The sequence below is a fragment of the Phyllobates terribilis genome, unplaced genomic scaffold, assembly GCF_046119375.1.
Source record: "Phyllobates terribilis strain yellow unplaced genomic scaffold, ASM4611937v1 Scaffold_7__3_contigs__length_470593459, whole genome shotgun sequence".
In the NCBI taxonomy this organism is placed as follows: domain Eukaryota; kingdom Metazoa; phylum Chordata; class Amphibia; order Anura; family Dendrobatidae; genus Phyllobates; species Phyllobates terribilis.
This window is the reverse complement of record NW_027362767.1, coordinates 198,004,879-198,025,811: the sequence shown is the minus strand read 5'-3', so window position 1 is coordinate 198,025,811 and position 20,933 is coordinate 198,004,879. Positions and strand designations below refer to the sequence as shown.

At 44.7% G+C, this 20,933-nt stretch overlaps 1 protein-coding gene across 1 annotated transcript in view; it reads left to right on the top strand.

Moving 5' to 3' along the window:
• The window catches only part of GABRA3 (gamma-aminobutyric acid type A receptor subunit alpha3), a 283,567-nt gene that overhangs the window by 60,140 nt on the left and 202,494 nt on the right, over positions 1-20,933 (top strand). The window contains exon 2 of the mRNA XM_073639648.1: positions 14,818-14,926. Within this exon, the coding sequence (XP_073495749.1) occupies positions 14,838-14,926 (89 nt within the window). The 5' untranslated portion in view covers positions 14,818-14,837. The remainder of the gene's footprint in view (positions 1-14,817; positions 14,927-20,933) is intronic.

The window sequence follows — 20,933 nt, the reverse complement described above, 5'->3', positions numbered from 1 at the left end:
CCCCGGTAGGAGAAGAGCAAGAAGGCTCAGCCAATGGTGAACTTGCCAGGCCCAAAGGGAGGTTAAGGCAGTTTCTCAATACCATCACTAGTAGAACAAACCGTGTAGCTGACAATACTGATACCACACAGACCACTGCACTGCGCAGATCTACACGTACTACGAGAGGTCAACCCCCTGTCAGATACACTGAGTAAAATAGTTAAACTTCTGACAAGTGTAGATAGTTGCCCCTGGGGTATTGTATAGCATTGTATTGTATATTACTGTATTATCTTGTATATTGCCATGTATTCATTGCCTTTTATATGCATTTAACTTATATTTTTGCCTTCATTAATGGACAATTCAAGTGATATGGACACTTTACCTATTTACTTCCCATTACCCGTATGGATACCTAAGAACTCTGTGGCTGAGGACTATGTGCAGCCCAAAGACTTTTCTTTGTAAATATTTGCACTCCTTGGAGTGCCCCATTGAGCAGCATCTCTGGAAGAGACTTGGACTTCTAGGTTGCTTATTCTAATACATATATCTATTTATTACTTATTAATGTTATATGCAACGTTTAAGAATGTGCCTCCCATAAAGGGAAGATTGTTGTAGTTCATGCTATATTGTTGTTTCAAAATGTACTTCAGCCCGGGAGTGCTGAGCTTTGCTAGGGGGGAATGTGGCGCCCCTGCTGCGCATTAGTGCCAAAGATCCTAGGGGGCTGCATGGACGGATTACTCCACAAGAGGCCCCCACAGCATACACACACCTCCACCTTCCACCTCAGACCAACAGAGGGAGCCCGTTAGGGATATAAATAGGGAAGGTGGAGCTAGGTAGTCAGTCTAGTCTAGAGAACACAGTTAATAGTTCAGCAGTGGAGCATGAGGCTCCTGCAAGCTAGACTCAGGGAGCTCAGTTCGAGCCCAAGGCCTGCCGACGCCATAAGAGCAGTGAAGCGCGGCAAACTGCCGCTAGTGTGTATAGCCTAGTGAGGGCCTCGAGCGAGGCCGAAGGCTAGAGGAGTGAGTAGCATTGGGGGCAGAGGAGCTGTACAAGCTCACCCCAGAAAACATATACCGGACACCGGGTCCGCGTCTACAGGGCCGTATATCCCCCTGTAGAGACAACCGGAGACCCCTGGAAGACTTCAGGTCCCAGGATCACCCAAGAGCTGATACGTACCAGAGCCAGGAGTCACGGAGGCCCCGCAAGCTGGGAGTGTGTACTCCAAGAGAAGGCCCTACCACAAAGTCAGCCGGTGCAGGACAGAGACAAAGTTAGACCTAGCTCCAGGCAGGTCAGAAACTTACTACGCAAAGGCAAGAAGCAGGAGGCCCTATACCCACTCATTGGGGAGAATCCTGACATGCACCCTTCACCCTACAGTGCTCCGGAATGTGCCTGAACTTCCATCAGTAAAAGGTACTGAAGTGAACTGTGTGTTTGCCTATCCTTCTTCAGACCCGACTGGGTTCCCCCTGCCCTGCATCCCTACATCCACGCTGCCCTGAGGCCTAGCTCCACCTGTGGGGAGCCATTCCACCCAAGCTGCCTTAACACCGGCCTCAGTGGGCTGCCGCAGTGCTGGTGATCCTCACCAGACACCACAGGTGGCGTCACGAACTTTCACATAATTATCCACCCTTTTAAAGAGAGGCCCAGGGTACGGGCTCGGGAGCCGACTACCGTGACATCCCCAAGACCAGGCAACAAGGCCCGGGCGCCGAGTCATCCCCATCCCCTGGGCGCGACATTATACCAATTAAATATGTGAATAGAGTTGTTATAGACCCAGTCTGCGTACGGGCACTCTTAACTCTCTATGTACCAGATTAGATGTATGTTATCTATTTGTGTTTTGAAAAATCAAATAAAAATGATGTTGAAAAAAAAATGTTGGTTCTCTTCTGGTAAAGTAGCATAATCCCAAAAAGGTCACTGAAATAACTTCAATCTGATAAAAGTAATTTTCAATTTAAATGTATTTAATATAAACTAATGACAATCAGACTTTGCTTTTTTGCTTTTAAATCGGTGTTTAACTGAAAAATAAAAAAAAATAAAAATAATGAAAATAGCCTGGACAAAAATGATGTTCAATTAAGATAATATTTTAACAAGTTTTTGAGGCAATCAGTGTAAACAAACGATTTTTCTAACTCTCTATAAGACTTCTGCTACTACTTCTGTCTACAAGTATTTTGGCATGCTGCCACCACCATGTGTGACAGTGGGGATGGTGTTTTGTGCAGTGTTAGTTTTCCGCCACATATGGCATTTTATATTTAGCCTAAAAAGTTCTCCTTTGATCTCATCTGACCAGATCACCTTCTTCCACAATGTGTCCCCTGCACAGATTTTTGCAAACTACAACCGGGACTTGCTTTCAAAAATGGCTTTCTTCTTGCCACTTTTCCATAAAGGCCGGATTTGTGTTTATACAACTAATAGTTGTCTTGTGACTAGATTCTCCCATCTGAGCTCTGTATCTCTGCAGCTCCTCCAGAGTGACCATGGGCCTCTTGGCTGCTTCTCTAATTAGTTATCTCCTTGCTTGGGATGTCAATTTAGGTGAACGGTAATGTCTTAGTAGGTTTCCAGTTGTGCCATACTCGTTACATTTTTTGAAGATGGATTGCACAGTGCTCCGTGAGATGTTCAGAGCTTGGGCTATTTTGTTTAACTAACCCTGCTTTACTCTTCCCCACAACTTTATCCCTGACCTGTCTGGTGGGTTCTTTGGATTTCATGATGCTGTTTGATCCATAATGTCCTCAGACAAATGCAAATGGCCGCCCCAGTGGCTGAAGAATAAATTAATAAATAAAAAATAGTTAAAGCGGTGCATTTAATTTTGTAGTAAAAATAATTGATTATATAATCAATAATTATTAATACAAAACATCGCAGCACCTTCCCTTTAAATTTGATGTGTAGTGTTAATTTATTCACAAAAGAAAGAAGACTGAGGGCACTACCTGATATATTTATATGGGATCATTGATTACACACTAGAAACCTGAACAATGCACTAATAGAGAAAAGAAGTGTGTATGTGAACAATCGGGATCACCACTATTTTTGTGAAATAGTAATATACAAATTTTTTATTAGTCAATGAAATGAGCCACACACTTAAAACATTAAAAAAGCCCAAGAATGGCTATACAGTTCATCTCAGCTGCCCATGTTAGGTCTGGCTGTGTTTGAACACAAACATTTTTAAATATTACTATTTCACAAAAATAGTGGTGCTCCTGATTGTTCACATACACACTACTTTTCTCTATTAGTGCATGTGTTAGTTTTCATCATGCATAGCATTTTTGCCCAAAAAGTTCTACTTTGGTCTCATATGACCAGAACACCTTCTTCCTCATGCTCGCAGTATCCCTACATGACTTTTTACAAACTGCAAACAGGACTTCTTATGGATGCTTTCAAAAATGTCTTTCTTCTTGCCACTCCTCAATAAAGGCCATATTTTTGGAGTACAGCTCCTCCAGAGTGACCGTGGGCCTCTTGGCTGCTTCTCTAATTAGTGCTCTCCTTGCTTGGGATGTCAGGTTAGGTGGACGGACATGTCTTCGTAGGTTTGCAGTTGTGTCATACTCCTTTCATTTTTGGATGATGGATTGAACAGTGCTCCGTGAAATGTTCAGAGGTTGGGCTATTTTTTTATAACTTAACCCTGTTTTATTCTTCTCCACAACTTTATCCCTGACCTGTCTGGTGTGTTCCTTGGTTTTAATGATGATGCTTGATCCCTAATGTTCTCAGGCAAACCTCCGAGGCCACAGAACAAATGCATTTATACTGAGAAGAAATTAGACCCAGGTGGACTCAATTTACTAATTATGTGACTCAGGAATTAGTCACTCAGGATTTTATTTAGGGATATCAGACTGTAAACAGGTAAGTTGATGCAACAGCGCAGAGAAGGATGACACAGTGGTGACTTAACCAACTTATATTTATTTGATTAACACAGGTATATGTTATTCCTACGGCACAATATCAAAGGGTAAAGTAAACAGTAGAATTACAGTAAATTATCAGGCCTTAATGGCAGGGGCGTACATAGAAATTATTGGGCTCCATAGCAAAAGTCCCAATGGGGCCCCCCACCAAAAAAAAATATTTGGTGGAATATGTTTGGACACAGTGCATAGGCATCAATGTAGAAGGGCATACCTTCCATGTATTGTGACACTTAGAAAGTAATTTTGCCCCTATTGAAGCCGCTTAATATCACAGGCTCAACTCAAGGGCCCCATAGTGGCCTTGTAGTCTGCCACCATTAGTGGTAAGCTACTGATTCATAGAAAGATGTTTGCTGGCTTTGATTTTCTCCTGTTTGTATTGCTGATGTCTAGCAGTTAAAGGGAACTTGTCAGGCGGTTCATGCTGCTCAATTCACAGACAGCATGATTCGCATCCTGGCTGCATGACTGTAGCTACGTATATAATACTCTGAAACACTGCAGCGTTTCAGAGGAAATATAATTAGAAGATCGGGCTCGCCATCGGTTGGCTTCTCCCAGTACTGCACCATGTGATTGACAGGTCTCTCGTGGAGGGGATCTTTAAAGTATATTATTCTCTGAAATACCACAATATTTCAGAGGATAATATGCCTGGCTGCAATGCTGCTGTCAGGATGCGATAAATGCTTTCGGGTGGCTTGACATGTTCCCTTAAAAAGCCTCTCTCCATGGGGTCAGGCAAACATCTCAAGGAAAAAGTGATAAAATGAGGCAAGACATTTTTTTTGTGAACATTGATACCTCATACACTTTAGATCTCTGTTGGCTGAATAATGGTCTGGCCAATTGTTCGGCTCACTGCCATCTAGGCCATTTTTCTCATACACTAGAGAGCTCACTATCAGACATCTTTGGTGCCAGTTTATCTTTAGAGAGCAAAAGGAGTATGAAATCGGACATGCCAGATGATTATCTATCCTACATCATAGGTTGGGGGAGAGTTGGGAAGCCCCCATACACATTAGACTGTCATCTGAGCTGCTGATATTGGCAAGTTCAGCTGATGTTGATCTAATGTGTATGATGGCCTTTAGGGCGGCTACCTTCTGTCATGGGTCAGATAGGGATTCCTTCTATGTAGGGGGTGATGGAGGGGTCAACGGCACAGAGCACTGATTATCAGGATTTCTATCTTAAATGTAGACAGGGGTCAGGACCAGCAGCATCCTGTGAGCTGCTCTACTCAGATACAGTCCCCACACTGCTGCCTGGAGCCCGTCCTCCTAAGTCCAGACATCCATCATGACAATGCATTAGTGCAGACTCACCCTCACCGCTCTGCTGCCCTGCTTCTGCTGCTTGATGATGATTGGTAGCAGTACAGCAGGAGAGCAGGATTGAATGACTGAAAGCTCCTCCTCTCTTTTCCTGTGACTCCATTAGTTACTCTCTCAGTCTTCCTATCATAATGAAGCTCCACCTACCTACTGCCTGCGAAGACTGGTAAGACGCTACAGCCAGCAGAAAAATCCCCCACAGCCCTGGCACCTGGTCCCCCAGCTCACGGGCCCCATAGAGGCTGCATGGTCTGCCACTATGGGTGGTACGCCCCTGCTTAACGGTAGTCTTCGATGCTGCGCCGTTAGACCGCAAGTCCCATATCGATGAGTTACTTTGCACACTGGTCACGCTGCCGCCTCATCCCCTGAATCATGGCCCCAATCCCCTTTATAGCGTACATCTACAATGGAAGCTACAGCTTCCAAAAACGTCTCTCTTCTGCGACCTGGTCGTCTCTCTCTCAGCCCTGCCTTGCTCATGTGGCTCAGATCTCCTAGCTCTGGTCTCTGGTTCTGGTCACTCGGCTTAGGATTTGGTTACTCGGTTCCTCACTTGGGTCTAGTTACTTGGTTCCTCACTTGGATCTGGTTCCTTGGTTCCACACTCAAGTCTGGTTGCTTGATTCCTCACTCGGGTCTGGTTACTTGGTTGTTCATTCATAATAACGGTTGTAAGCCAACTCTGCAGTATCACATGTCCGACCTGCCACAGGTCCAGGCGCCAACTCCTCCCCTTCACTGCCCTAATGGGCCTTTTATAATTACGAACAGCGCCACAGCTGTCACCCACCTGACCTGGAGTCTCCTCCAATCTCTTCCCTCAGGTAACATGCACTTCACTCTTCAGTTCCTACTAATGTAATTCTCTCTGCTTTTTCCTTCCTGTCATATTTGATTAGCAGATTGTGGTGCTCGCTTGCAGACACTCAGTTAGGCATTAATTGTGTGAATCTTCTCCATTGTCTATCTCCTTACAAGATTTCAGGGGGTTAAATACTAGTGATGAGTGAACATACTCGCAAGTACTCGCTACTCGCCCGAGCATCTCAGTACTCGAGATGCTCAGAACTCACTGAGTACTTCCGAGATGCTCGGGCGGATGCTCGGGTCCCCTCCCTGCATGTTTGGCGCTCTTTAGAGTGCCAATCAACATGCAGGGATTGCCTGCCACACACTGTAATGCCGCAGCCAAGTTGGTTGTGGAATTACAGTGATTGGCCGCACAGCGTCATCAGGTCTATATCAGACCTGGATCCGCTGTGCTCATCACAGTCTACTCTTCAATCAGGCAGTGTAGGAAGAGGAGCTGCTGAGCTAGGGAGAGATTTGGTTGTTTTTTAGTTAGTGTAGGTATTCCACAAGATTCTCTACATATCCATCTCACCTAACAGTCCTTCTGAGAACTAATCCACCTACAGAGATATCAGTGCTAGGCAGGCAGGGTATATAGCAGACTGCAGTGCACATAGCAAGAGGGTCCATTCCAGTTTTGTCTGCTGGTGCTTTTACAGATATTTGTAGAAACAGCCCCAGGTATCAGGGGCAAGGAATATTTTTTTTGCTTAAAAAGCAATCCAGAGAACACCGTTTTTCTGAGCCATTTGCTTGTTGGCACTGCAGAATACTGCCAGGTCCTTTCCATGTTACAACGTTAAAAATCCATCTATTTAAAACTGTGGTTTGTCCGTCACATGGATCACATATAATTGCGCTGAAAATTCTGCCATTTCTGGCCTCCATTAAAATTTTATTTCAGTGTGTCAGCAAAGTTATTGACACCAGTTTGCTTTTAAAAATAGTTACCTACAGGTCATCTCAGCTATTTAAAACTGTGGTTTGTCCATCACATGGATCACATATAAGTTCGCTCCAAATTCAGCCATTTGTAGTGAGGGTGGCAGATATTATCCTCCATTTAAAATGGGCAAGGTGCGTGGAAAGGGACGGGGAACTGGACATGATGGTGATGGTGCATGCAGAGGCCGAGGCCGTAGGCAAGCTGAAATTGTGGCACAACAAACACCCACATCTTCTCGCCCGACCTTCCTGTCCCAATTCCTAGAGGACCGCAGAACACCACTAATGAACCCAGAGCAGTGTCAAAAGGTTGTTGGTTGGATAGCGGATAATACTTCCAGTCACTTTGCCACCACCACCCTGTCTTCCACACGGTCAAGTCTCAGTAGCCGTAAGTCTGGACCGCATATTCCTCACCCTGATCCTCCTTCCTCCCACCATGCCGAGTGCCCGGAGACACCTGATCCCACACTTGGACACTCCGAAGAGCTGTTCTCTTTTTCATTTATAGATTCGGGCCTCTCGCCTTGTCCACTTCAAGCAGGGCAAGAGGAGATCGCATGTAGCGATGCCCAAATACTTGAGCAGCCACGGTCATACGAAGGTGACGGTAGGAAAGTGTCACAAGAGGTGGACGATGATGAGACACAATTGCCAGAAAGTCAGGAGGAGGACCAGGGTGCGGAAGTGGAAGACGAGGTGGTGAATGTTATAGTAACTGACCCAACCTGGCAGGAGGACATGCAGAGCGAGGACAGCAGCACACAGGGGGAGGGAGGCATAGCACCACAACAGGCAGGAAGAAGCAGTGTGGTGGCTGCAAAGAGAAGGTGGGCAGCTGTTCCCCATAACATCAACACGACGGAAGTTGCCAGTACAACTGTTAGGTCTTCCCGAGTCTGGTTGCTTTTTAAAGACTCTGCTGCTAACCCCAAAAAGGCCATTTGCACCACCTGCCCGGCCAGCATCATCAGGGGTTGCAAAACTACCAGCCTGACCACCACCAGCATGATCAGGCACATGGCAGCAAAGCACCCGACTTTGTGGGCCGAATCCCAGGGTCCAGGAACAGTGTCTGCGGGTAACACCACTGCTTCTTCCGCTGTTTTGCGTTCAAGCCAATCCCCTATCCATAGTGCATGCAAAGATGCCTCCTGCCTTGCACCTGTCATTGCACACTCTCAACTAGCACCATCAGCAAGCACGTCCTTGTCCCAGCAAAGCATTCAGTTGTCCATACCCCAGTCCTTGGAACACAAAGGCAAATATGCAGCCAACGCCCCACAGGCCACACTACTAAATTCCCACATTTCGTGACTCTTCTACGTCTCTTCCAAGGGGCATTGGAGTAGGTCCAAATTTTTGGCAACCCTTGCATTCACTGCATAGGCAAACAGTATGGGAGACCCACTTCCTAATAATGGGAACATTGTTTTCAGGTGGCCCTCCTCTAAGTCTCTTCAAAGGGGTATTGGGGTGCATCCAAATTTTCAAAGAGGTATTGGGGTGCATCCAAATTTTGGGCAGCCCTGCCACTCACTACATATGCAATAACAGTATAGGAGACCCACTCTTTAGTAATGGGAACAACAAAGCATAGCCAGCTGATGGCTGTCTAAGAATAGTGAGGGGTGACTGCTGGCCCTTTAGGGATAGTAAAGGCCGCCTGATGGCCCTATAAAAATAGGCTTTGTGACTTTCAGAGGCCCTCCTTCATAAATGAAACAGGATGTGTCTGATCATGTCTCACACACCACATGGCCAGATAAGGTTGCAAAATGTTAAAATGACATTTTCCAGTGAATGCATTTGTCATGGTTGAAAGCAATGCAAAGGTGCAAAAACACATCAAAAACGCTACGTGTGAACATAGTCCAAGGTGTGGAGGAGTATTTTTGTTTTTGGTTATTTATTTTGCCTTATATACAAGTCATTACCCTAGAAAGGATGGTCATTAACATATTTCCCAGGAAAATCCAGTTTGGTTTCGTTTTTGTATATTTTTTGTGAGTCTGTAAAAGTTGCGTAATTCCTCTGACAACATTGTTCACAGCAGTGACCTGGGAGTCAGAGATGCTTCCAGGGGTCTTCCCCGTGCTGTTGCCATGTCATTTGAGCACTGTTCCCATTGATTTCGGCCATTTCCAGTGCCTCTGCAGACCTCCGGAGGGGCTCGAGTTTCCCGTAGACTTACAATGGGCTCAATGCTCGGGTCGAGCACCCGAGTATTCCAATGTGCGTGACTCAAGCAACGAGCACCCGAGCATTTAAGCTCTCGCCCATCACTACTGAAAACAAATGCACCTCACAATGATCAGATTTATATTTTTAAAGTAATTAGAAAATCTTGTATAATTTCCTTTACATTTAACAAATATTTGCTACTTTGTGTTGGTATATCACATAAACTCCAAATAAAATCCATTTATGTTTGTGGATGTAACGTGAAAAATTGTGGAAAGTTCATGGGGAATGAATACTTTTTCAAGGCCTTTTTCCTAGGAGTATAGGTGCATAGGAGAGGTAGCTTTAAGTGTAGAATAATAACACAATCTGAAGTTCAGACTTATACAGAAGAATATTATGATTCATGTACACTTAATATAGTAGAGGCTAGAGGTTTGTTTGAAAAAATGCAATTAACCATTTGTTAATAAATAACAATAATCTAACATTTTTAACACTAGAGCCATAATAATAACTGGCATCATATCTTCGTGACTTAGCTAGAAAAACCCAGTAATGAGGCAATTATATTATTCTCGATAAAGTGTAGCCAAATGCTCCATACCTTTGAAGATTTTGCAACAGTATAGTTCTTGTAGGCCATCATTTTTTCATAGGAACAGGTTCTGCTTACTGCAGTGATAATTTTGTCCTGGGTGGGAATCGGGGAGCTCTTCCAATTCCTTGTCAAAGCTAATTTAGTATCTACTAGAATTGCGTTTATAACTAGAATGTATGCAGTTACCACTTTACCACTTTACACTGAGAAGGGAGTCCATGAATATCCAAAAGCGCTAAGAAAAGAAATGAGCAGGACTGGCGTCAGCACCTGGGCAAGTGCTGGGGCCCTGGACCATCAGGGAGGCCCACTCTCTATCGGGGCCCGGGCAGCTACCCCAGCAGCTGTGCAGGGTCACTGGTGCTGTTTGATAGATGTCATTTTACCAGACATGGTTGCGTGCAGTGCGCTGTGCCTGCTTGTAATGACGAGACTGGGTTGGCACTGCGACTTTCATTTTACAGCGCACTGCAAACGTCCATGTCTGGTAAATTGATGCCCCTCATACAGCACCGGTGACTCCGTAAGTGGGCCCCCCTGATGGTCCAGGGCCATGTCTATGAAAGTGACAGCCATCAAACACATTCCGGCGGCCCTGCACAGCCACATACCAGAGTAGCTAGATGGGAGACAGGTCGGAGGCAGGTGAGCGAGGCTTGTTGCCAGCTTCCCCAATCCCCATATTTATTTATTTTACTCACTTATATAGCATTAATGCCACAGCGCTTTACAGACATCATTGGCACTGTCCCCATTGGGGCTTATAATCTAGATTCCCTATCAGTATGTTTTTGGAGTGTGGGAGGAAATTGGAGAACCCAGAGGAAACCTACACAAACATGAGAAGAACATACAAACTCCTTGCAGATGTTGTCCTTGGTGGGGTCCTCTCTCTCTCCTGTAGAGTGTAAGCTCTTATGGTCAGCGGGGTTCTCTCTCTCTCCTGTAGAATGTAAGCTCTTATGGTCAGTAGGGTCCTCTCTCTCCTGTAGAGTGTAAGCTCTTCAGGTCAGCAGGGTCCTCTCTCTCTCCTGAAGAGTGTAAGCTCTTATGGTCAGCGGAGTCCTCTCTCCCTCCTGTAGAGTGTAAGACGACAGAGACGACACTGGGAAGATCACACAATATCTCGCCGTGCCGTCACTCTGTCAGTATTTTGTCAGGGACCCGCGAGCACACAGTCCCCACTACTCACTATGGAGATATCGGCAAGTGTCCAGTGAGCGTATGGGGTCACACCTCTGGATTCCAATGCATGGAATATGTGTATACGCCCCCGTACGGTATGGCGTATGGCGTCACACCTCTGGATTCCAATGCATGGAATATGTGTATATGCCCCCGTATGCTTCACGATAGCCCAATTATTATTACTCTCTGCCACCACCAGTCAGATTTGGAATATAATACAGGCCTGGTCAGACGCTTGCGTTCTGATAGTGTATATGGCTTCGGGGGAGGGAACGATTACAGACAAAATAAAAAAGAACTATTACATTTTATATTTAGTCCAAAAGGGAGGCAGTGTTAAGAAAAATATACAAGGATTTTACAAAGGGGACATTTACAGTACAGAATAGACAGTTATATAAAATAAAAAGGATTAGAGAAGAAACTTACTATAGAGTTCGCGGAGACAGATCATTATAGCTAGAGGAGGGGCTCCCCGATTTGATTTGAGCTTTATCGATCCATTGCTTATAGAATCTATACCCCCCTGGCAATGAATGCTCAAATATCCTCTGTGGATTCTTTTATGTCTGAGGGGGGACCTACCCACATGCCCCTTGTGCTGACATCACAGGGGCTGGGCTCCGCCCTTCATGTTTTTATTAAAAACACTAACTTCTGTGATAACTCATCCCTGGTTGCTTGCAGAAGCTTGCAAGCGATGCCATATTTTCCGTTATGAGTTTACCTTTCCGTAGAAATATTCCATATTCCGTATTGGTGCCGGTCTGACTGGGAACTTGTGGCTGGGAATCGTTCCAATTATTTGCCAGTGTGTTTGAAGCCTAACAAGCTATTTCCTCTTTTCTTCAATCTCTGCCCATCTGCTGGGGGTGTCTATTTCGCAGGTCTGTGTTTAATTCTCCCCTGCCTCTGCCAGGGAGAAAGACCCTTGCATTTTAGTTAGGTTATAGCTTTACAAGTCACTTCTGCTGTTGGTGATAATTTGCAGAGAGACAGAAGCTGGACTGTCAGCTCTCCTCTTGTGACAAAGGGTGAATAAAGGAGGGGTGAGAGGGGTTTCAGAGGGAGAAAGAATATTTTCAATATTTCTCAATATTTCCCTGACAGTCAGTGGGGTCCTCTCTCTCCTCTCTCTCCTGTAAAATGTAAGCTCTTATGGTCAGCAGGGTCCTCTCTCTCTCCTGTAGAGTGTAAGATCTTATAGTCTGTGGGGTCCTCTCTCTCTCTCCTGTAGAGTGTAAGCTCTTATGATCAGTGAGGTCTTCTCTCTCTCTCTTCTCTAGAGTATAAGCTTTTATGGCCAGCAGCGTGCTGCCTGTCTCTCTCTCACATTCTTTTCTATGCAATGTGTATTTTCTGAGTAATTACACACTTTCTATTATTTAGAAACAAATTTTTGGGAAGATTCAGCAAAGTCGAATTTCAATAGATTCGCTTATCTCTAATTGCTGCAATAAAAAGATTTTAATTTTCATTGTATGGGGAGTGCGCCTTATTGCGCCTAGGACTTTACCTTCTATGTGTGGACTATATTCATAGGTGGATTATAATGAGGGCTACCGCTCAGGGCCCAAGGCTCTGGGGGGGGCCAATGGCCAGATTGCCCTCATTAAAATGTGTTGTGCGCCGCCGATGCAGTGCACATATCCCAGCAGGCACTGGCAGGCCGGGCCAGGGTGGCCCGGCCCGTTCCCCCAGCAGATGTGCAGGGCCGCCTGCTTCTTTTTCAGCTTTTCTTTTTTTGTTAGTGTGCTGGTCCTGCTGTGTGTGGCCATGTATGCTAAAGTGACATTACCCAGTGCGCCCAGCCTATACACGCAGCGTCAAACCTGCAGAGGCTCCTGACCATGGCCACATACCCAAACTCACCCATAGCGGATCAATTTCTGTAGCAGACACGCTACTCTCCGCTGCAGATTTTGACCGATTGCAGTGTCATTATATGCGGTGGATTCACATGTACCGAGAACAAAACTGCGGTATTAGAACGTCGCGTTTTGGATGCAACATAAATACTTGTGTCCAAAGTGCTGCTGATTGCTGATCAGTGGCTAAGGAACCAGCTGTGAGATGTTAATTATGGCCAGGAAAATGTTTGCCTAATGGCACCTCCCCAGGCTAAGTAAAAACATCTCACAGCAGTCATATAAATTACGCGAATAGAAATGCTAATGAAGATTGAGTGATGGGACAAGCTGACACCCAGCTCTTTTGTTTGGTGATGTCAAGGTGTCAATCAGACCTTTTCATGACCAAACAAAGTAAAGAAACACACAGACATAGTGTAAACATTTTATTTGAAATACAACAGACACGTTCTTTAATCATTTAAATTAACCAATTTACTTACCTCAGCTCTTATGGTAATCCAAGGACTTAAGCAATGTCCCACCAACTTTATTTAGCTCCAAAAATCATTCATTGATGCTCAAAAACGCATCAAAACGCATGTAAATCCGCATGCGTCTTTTTCTGCCAGGGAGAGACAAAAACGCTCAGGAAATTTCTTCTTCAATTCCTGAACGTGTGCACATACCCTTACAAAATATAGATCAAATTCTTTGGCATTTTGATTGTTTATTAATTTGCATTTTTAATCTAATTTATCATATTTATTGTTTTTAAAATATATTTTTTAAAAACGATCTGTTTTTCTGAATTTTCAGGGGAACAATATTTTGGCATGTATTGGTTTGAGATTTGTATTTGAGCCTGATGAAGATCTTGTGCCGAGGTTGAAACATGTTATCCCTTACAGTAAGCGGGGTTACTTATCACTGCTGTGCAGTCTACTACCTTTGGTGTTACATAGTATAGTGCATTCTGCAGCATTTTCTTCAGCGCCTCTCGATATGGCCACGTACAGCGTTATGATCCTTGTGGATCTACTGCTAACCATCCTCGGGATGCAGCAGCCACTACTGACTTCAACATCTGGAGGGTTAAGCAGCCAAGATTGTTGCTGCCACCAGCCCTAACTCTTGTTGCATGAGATCTTTTGTTAATTAGAGCGCCTGCGGTAATCGTGTCGGACTCAGCTCCTGTGCCTGCACAATGACCTGGATGTACTGGTCCGTGCATTTCCAGGAACCCCATTCCCAAATGGCACATACCAGTACATGTAATGTCAAGATGTGGTTAAAGTGCAAAAACTTCAAACATTACTACCGCTACCCAGTGGCACCGTGCATTAGGTATTTTTTTACACTGAGTGCATCTCCCACATATCCAGTAGTAGTGAACGCTCTCCTCACTTGCCTCACTCCTGTGATAAAACAATCAGTTTTTGTCACAACTCAGTTACACATCTGTCGTGACAAACACATAAAGTGACGGAATTAATAAAGATCAGTTATATAATAATTAACAATATATCACATGTCATGGCATTAAATAGCATTATAATGATCTTGATCAGTGGGGTCTGACCACTGGGACCCGCATCGATGAGCACTTTTATCCCTGTTAGATTGGAACAGCAGTGATCAGAGCGTGGCAAACTCAATTTTCACGTTTCTTAGATGTATGCCCCCTATTTCATGTGGAAGCAAATTGTAGTCCATTCCTTCAGAAGGAATGTCAATGTGCTCTCATATAGGTTCCATGGGTGCATGACACCATATTAGCTGTTGGTTTTAATGTTTTGGTATTTTTTTTAAGCAAAATGATTACAATTTTGAATTGAAGGTTTAGAAATATATATATTTTTCCTCTACAGGTCTAGCAGATAGCCCCCTTATGGCGCGGGGGCAGGAAGAGACATCTTTACTATCGCTGGTTGCTCTCGGATTCCTGCTGCAGATGTGCCTACTGCCCCCAGGAAGAGGGTAAGACAAACAGGTCTGGATACTCTGACTGCAAGCAAGGTCTGCTCAGCTCAGTGAGGTGTGCAATTCCTCAGTAAAGTGCCATTGCACAATTAAAACCTGATTTCTACATGTGACTTACGTAACAAATCTTGTTGCAGTCATTTTTCTAAGTGATTCCTCCTTCTGTGAATTATGTCCCCCTGTCCAGAGTCTAGTCTCCTAAGTGCTCGCTCACACTGGCGTATAACACGGCCGAGTTCTGTGCAATGTTTTACCGGACAGCACTCGGCCCAATGTTATTCTACGGGGCAGTGCAGATCAGTGATTATTTTCTCATGCCGATTCAGCTGCATATGCCAATAAGGCCACGGCCCCACTATCAGTATTCGGTCAGTATTTTTCTCAGGAGTGGGAGACAAAACCAGGAGTAGGTGATAAATGCAGAATTGGTGACTTGTTTCTATTATACCTTTTCTCTGATTGTTCCTCACCTGGTTTTGGCTCCCACTCCTGAGAAAAAACACTGACCGGATACTGACCAAATACTGATAGTGGGGCTGTGATAATTGGATCGCACTCATCCATTCAATTCTATGGGTGCAAGTGAAACATCACACTGCACTCGGATGTCATCCGGGATAAAAAGAAAATAATAAATGTTATGTGTCCCTCAAATGCTACCAATAAAAACTTTACCTTATCTAGTCAAAAACATCTACATTTACAAACATCTGTCAATGGCCAGAGTCAGGCTGCTGCTGGAAAGGCAAATAAAATAATGGGATGCACTAAAAGAGGCATAGATGCTCATGAGGAGAAGATAATTTTACCTCTATACAAGTCACTAGTGCGACCACACTTAGAATACTGTGTACAGTTCTGGTCTCCGGTGTATAAGAAAGACATAGCTGAACTAGAGCGGGTGCAGAGAAGAGCGACCAAGGTTATTAGAGGACTGGGGGGTCTGCAATACCAAGACAGGTTATTAGAGGACTGGGGGGTCTGCAATACCAAGACAGGTTATTAGAGGACTGGGGGGTCTGCAATACCAAGACAGGTTATTAGAGGACTGGGGGGTCTGCAATACCAAGACAGGTTATTAGAGGACTGGGGGGTCTGCAATGCCAAGACAGGTTATTAGAGGACTGGGGGGTCTGCAATACCAAGACAGGTTATTAGAGGACTGGGGGGTCAGCGATACCAAGACAGGTTATTAGAGGACTGGGGGGTCTGCAATACCAAGACAGGTTATTAGAGGACTGGGGGGTCTGCAATACCAAGACAGGTTATTAGAGGACTGGGGGGTCTGCAATACCAAGACAGGTTATTAGAGGACTGGGGGGTCTGCAATACCAAGACAGGTTATTAGAGGACTGGGGGGTCTGCAATACCAAGACAGGTTATTAGAGGACAGGGGGGTCTGCAATACCAAGACAGGTTATTAGAGGACTGGGGGGTCTGCAATACCAAGACAGGTTATTAGAGGACTGGGGGGTCTGCAATACCAAGACAGGTTATTAGAGGACTGGGGGGTCTGCAATACCAAGACAGGTTATTAGAGGACTGGGGGGTCTGCAATACCAAGACAGGTTATTAGAGGACTGGGGGGTCTGCAATACCAAGACAGGTTATTAGAGGACTGGGGGGTCTGCAATACCAAGACAGGTTATTAGAGGACTGGGGGGTCTGCAATACCAAGACAGGTTATTAGAGGACTGGGGGGTCTGCAATACCAAGACAGGTTATTAGAGGACAGGGGGGTATGCAATACCAAGACAGGTTATTAGAGGACTGGGGGGTCTGCAATACCAAGACAGGTTATTACACTTGGGGTTATTTACTGTGGAAAAATGAAGGCTTAGGGGTGATCTTATTACGATGTACAAGTATATGAGGGGACAGTACAAAAACCTTTCTACTGATCTTTTTACTCTGAGGCCTGAGACGGGGACAAGGGGGCATCTTCTACGTCTGGAGGAAAGAAGGTTTAATCATAATCACAGACGGGGATTCTTTACTGTAAGAGCAGTGAGACTATGGAGCTCTCTGCCGCATGATGTTGTAATGAGGGATTCACTACTAATATTTAAGAAGGGCCTGGATGCCTTTCCTGAAAAGTATAATATTACAGGTTATATATACTAGATTCCTTGATAGGGCGTTGATCCAGGGAACTAGTCTGATTGTCGTATGAAGTCGGGAATGAATTTTTTTCCCCAATGTGGAGCTTAGTGTTTGCCACATGTTTTTTTTTTGCCTTCCTCTGGATCAACATGTTAGGCTATGGGTTGATCTAGATGGACTTAGTCTTCCTTCAACCTTAAAAACTATGTTACTATGTAACGGAAAAATAGAGAATTTCCAAGTTACAAGTAGCTCAAAGGCGCGGTACAAGTGATATGGTTCCCAAAAAAACAATCCTATAAAATCCATGCTCCCAAGTCCTATGGTCCCTCGTCTGAACCCTTTTGCGTCCCCAAACCATAGTTAACCTCTATATGTACACCATGGCTGCAGAGAGGAGGATCCACTTACAGGGGTTGTCCAGGACTTACTGATCGATGGACTATCTGTTGGATAGTTTATCAAGAGGAGATCAGTGGGGGATTTGACCCCTGATGATCAGCTGAAAATTGCAGCAGCTAAAACTAAGGAAAATACAGGCAGAACACAGCAGCTCCATACATTGTTAATGGCCACAGGCGAATACTACATCATTGAAGTGAATGTGCTGCAGGACTCGGCAGTGGCTACAAGCAGTGTACAGGGCCGCTGTGTTCTGCACACACGTCGCTTAGCTCAGGACGTTACATTTTTCAGCTGATTGGTGAAACTGTCGGAGCCCCAACGGAATCATATAGAGTTTGTATGTTCTCCCCGTGTTTGTGTGGGTTTCCTCCAGGTTCTCTGGTTTCCTCCCACATTCGAAAGACATACTGATAGGGAATGTAGATTGTGAGCCCCAATGGGGACAGTGCCGATAATGTCTGTAAAGCGCTGTGGAATTAATGGCGCTATATAAGTGAGCAAAATAAATAAATAAATATAGGAGATAAGTCATAAATAATTAAGTCCTTTAAAACCCATTAAACAATTTATGGGGCGCGTGTCTCCAGAAGCACAAGTTGGGCATTATGCATTGGGCACGATAATGGCATATTTGCACATCCACTGTGCACTAATTTCTAAAAACGCAAAATAGTCATTACACCCATAGATGAATTCCATCAGTGTAATTTGCAAAATGGGGCCAGTTTTTGGAGATTCCTTAAGTTTTGGTACCTTAAGGCCTCTGCAAATGATGGCCACAAATTAGTCCAGAAAACTGCGCTCCAAAATCAAAATGGCGCTTCTTCTCTTTTGAACCCTGCCGTATGCCGAAATAGTAGTATATGACCACGTATAGGGTATTATATAGAGAAAGGAGCAGCACACTACCCAGTTACATATCCACGGTATGACACCATAAATACAAGTACAAGATAAGAAGACCGCAGCCTCCAGCTTCATCCAGGGTGTTATATCCACCAGAAATGCGAAGCTTCATCCACCATGGTCTTTGCCAAGTGGAGTGATACACATGAACAGCATTTCCTTGTACCCATAAATCACCATTATCCAATCAGATAATCAATTAGAAAGTTGCTACAAATAGTTCTCTATATGATAATATATTCATGATTTAATAATTGACGTAGTTATTACATGGATGCAAGCGCTCGGGACATTAGCCCGCCAGGTCATCATGTGCATCTTTTAAGATCCAGTTAATCAAGGACACACCTCCCCATCACAGTTAAGTCCACTGCGCTGCACAGAGGCTCCGCAAACACACTGTGATCATATGGAGCATAGAGCTGAGTGATGACACCTCTAGTGGTCAAAGAAGGAAATACCAGCTAGAATTCACTGTGCATAGAGAAGCATTAGATTAAGTTCACCAACATATCCAAGGTGGCAAAGTGCGACCCCTACTGGTCCACACTACATGTAAGCCATATAGCCACACTATTCTATATAGAAGCAGTTTATTATAATTAGATTATTTAATCAGCTTGATAAACATTTTCTTATTCACTTGTTACTGTTCTGCTCATAGGGGTGAAAAAAAATAATAGGGGTGCAAAAGCCTCTGAAGAATGAGAACTCTCCAGTAAACCACTGCCGAATGCCCAAACAGCCTGCCCTGACTTACATAGGGCCCGATTCATCATTTGTGGGGGAGAGGGCAGGAGGGGGGCTTTGATGGTTATTTTTTATGCTACTGGCTGTTTACTTCCATTAAATTTGTAGGTTGTTTCTGGTGACCAAGACTAGATGGTAAACTTGGGAAAATCACAAAAATAAATGTGTTTTACATACTGCTGTACTTGCTTTTTTCACTAAAAACACAGCAAAACTTGACACCTGTGTTTCGATAAGCGTATTTTCAGGTTTTTTTTTTGGACCATTCATTGCATTCAATGGGTGAAAAACGCTGAAAAAACTCTGAAAGAAGTGTCATGCTGCTGTAGTAGATTGGCTTACTTGGCTGCACATAGAGGGAAATACAAGAACACTGTCTCTTTCAATCTTCAGTGGTTTATTAACAGCACTCCATAAACCATGGCAATGTTAGCAAAAACAAACACGGCCTTCCCAGCCTAACATGAAAAACAAAACATAAAATATGGCACAGTCCTTGTTGCTACGGGTAACCCCTGCTTCAGGAACAAACAATCCAAGGTTTAGTTTCCTTCACAAGACAAAATAGCTCCAGAGCTTGTGCCTCCAGGCCCACCACACACACAAATGTTCTAAAAGGTTGGGAATTTATAATCTGACCTCCTTCCTTTCTACAGGCATTTAATCACCCTAGCACTAAGATGGCTGATTAACCCTTTTCTATACTTCATGTGCTGGAACATTTTTTCTATGTATATATCACTGGAACTAACAATCTCAGTCTTCTCTCCAGTACTTTGTCAGTGACCTTGTCATATATCCCCCCCACCCTCTGCCCAAAGCTGTAGGGTTTGGCACCTTCAGTCACCAAAAAGGTAAGTCTAAACAGGGCATCTGCTTTGCCGTGCAGCTTCCCAGGTCTGTGTTCCACATGAAAGTTGAAGTCCTGTAGCCCTGAGTTTCAACTCTTGGAACGCCTTCTCTGCTTCAAGAGACCATTTGAAGAAATGGAAAAGCGGTCTGGTTAGAGTGCTAGGGCACAGAATCCACAGGGGCAAGGGCAGTAAAAAACAAACCTTTTATTAAACCACAGCGCTTTTCGGTAGCGAATTGCTACCTTCCTCTGGCGGTATCATGCCCCTGTGGCTTCTGTATCCTAGCACTCTGACCAGACCGCTTTTCAATTTCTGCATCTTCACGTCCCTGCCTCGAGGGTACGCGGCAGGAGCTGCTCTGGACCATTTTTTTCCACTTATTATTCATCTTTGAGGACCTGCGGTGACGCTTACTTGGACCACCCCATCATGTGAACGACTGACTGATCACGTCACCGGACACAACCTTGCAGGACCTGCTTTGACACCCCCCGGGATTGTCCACGTGACAGGTCTCTGGATCACGGGACCGGATCCGAAAAATACCCTCATGCTAGCGGCAAAGCTGTGCCTTCGCTGTGGAGCGATTCACTGAGGTTGTGTAGGGGTGCACAAGCTGATCAGGTGAGAGGCATCCACACAAGAGTTTCCATCAGGATTTCATGTTCAACCACCTCCATACGTCCTGGAAACTCTGAGAACAGGTCCTGGTTCCTCTGAAGTAGTTCTCGGTACTGTTGTTTTTGGGCCAGTGACAGTGTCTCTGCCACTGACATTCTCAGTGTCTCCTTCTGGCTTGTCCAGCCCACATAGAGATTCAAGGGGATTCCTCTGTTGCCCTGTCTCTATAGATATTGGTGACTCGCCCCCTGGGCCGTGGGGCACTCGGATCCGGGCAGTAGGGGAACGATGGGAGTAGTAGTGGCAGCCCGGTTCCGTGGCTCAGGGTGGTCAGGCCAGTGGTAGTCCGTTATGCGCTGATGATT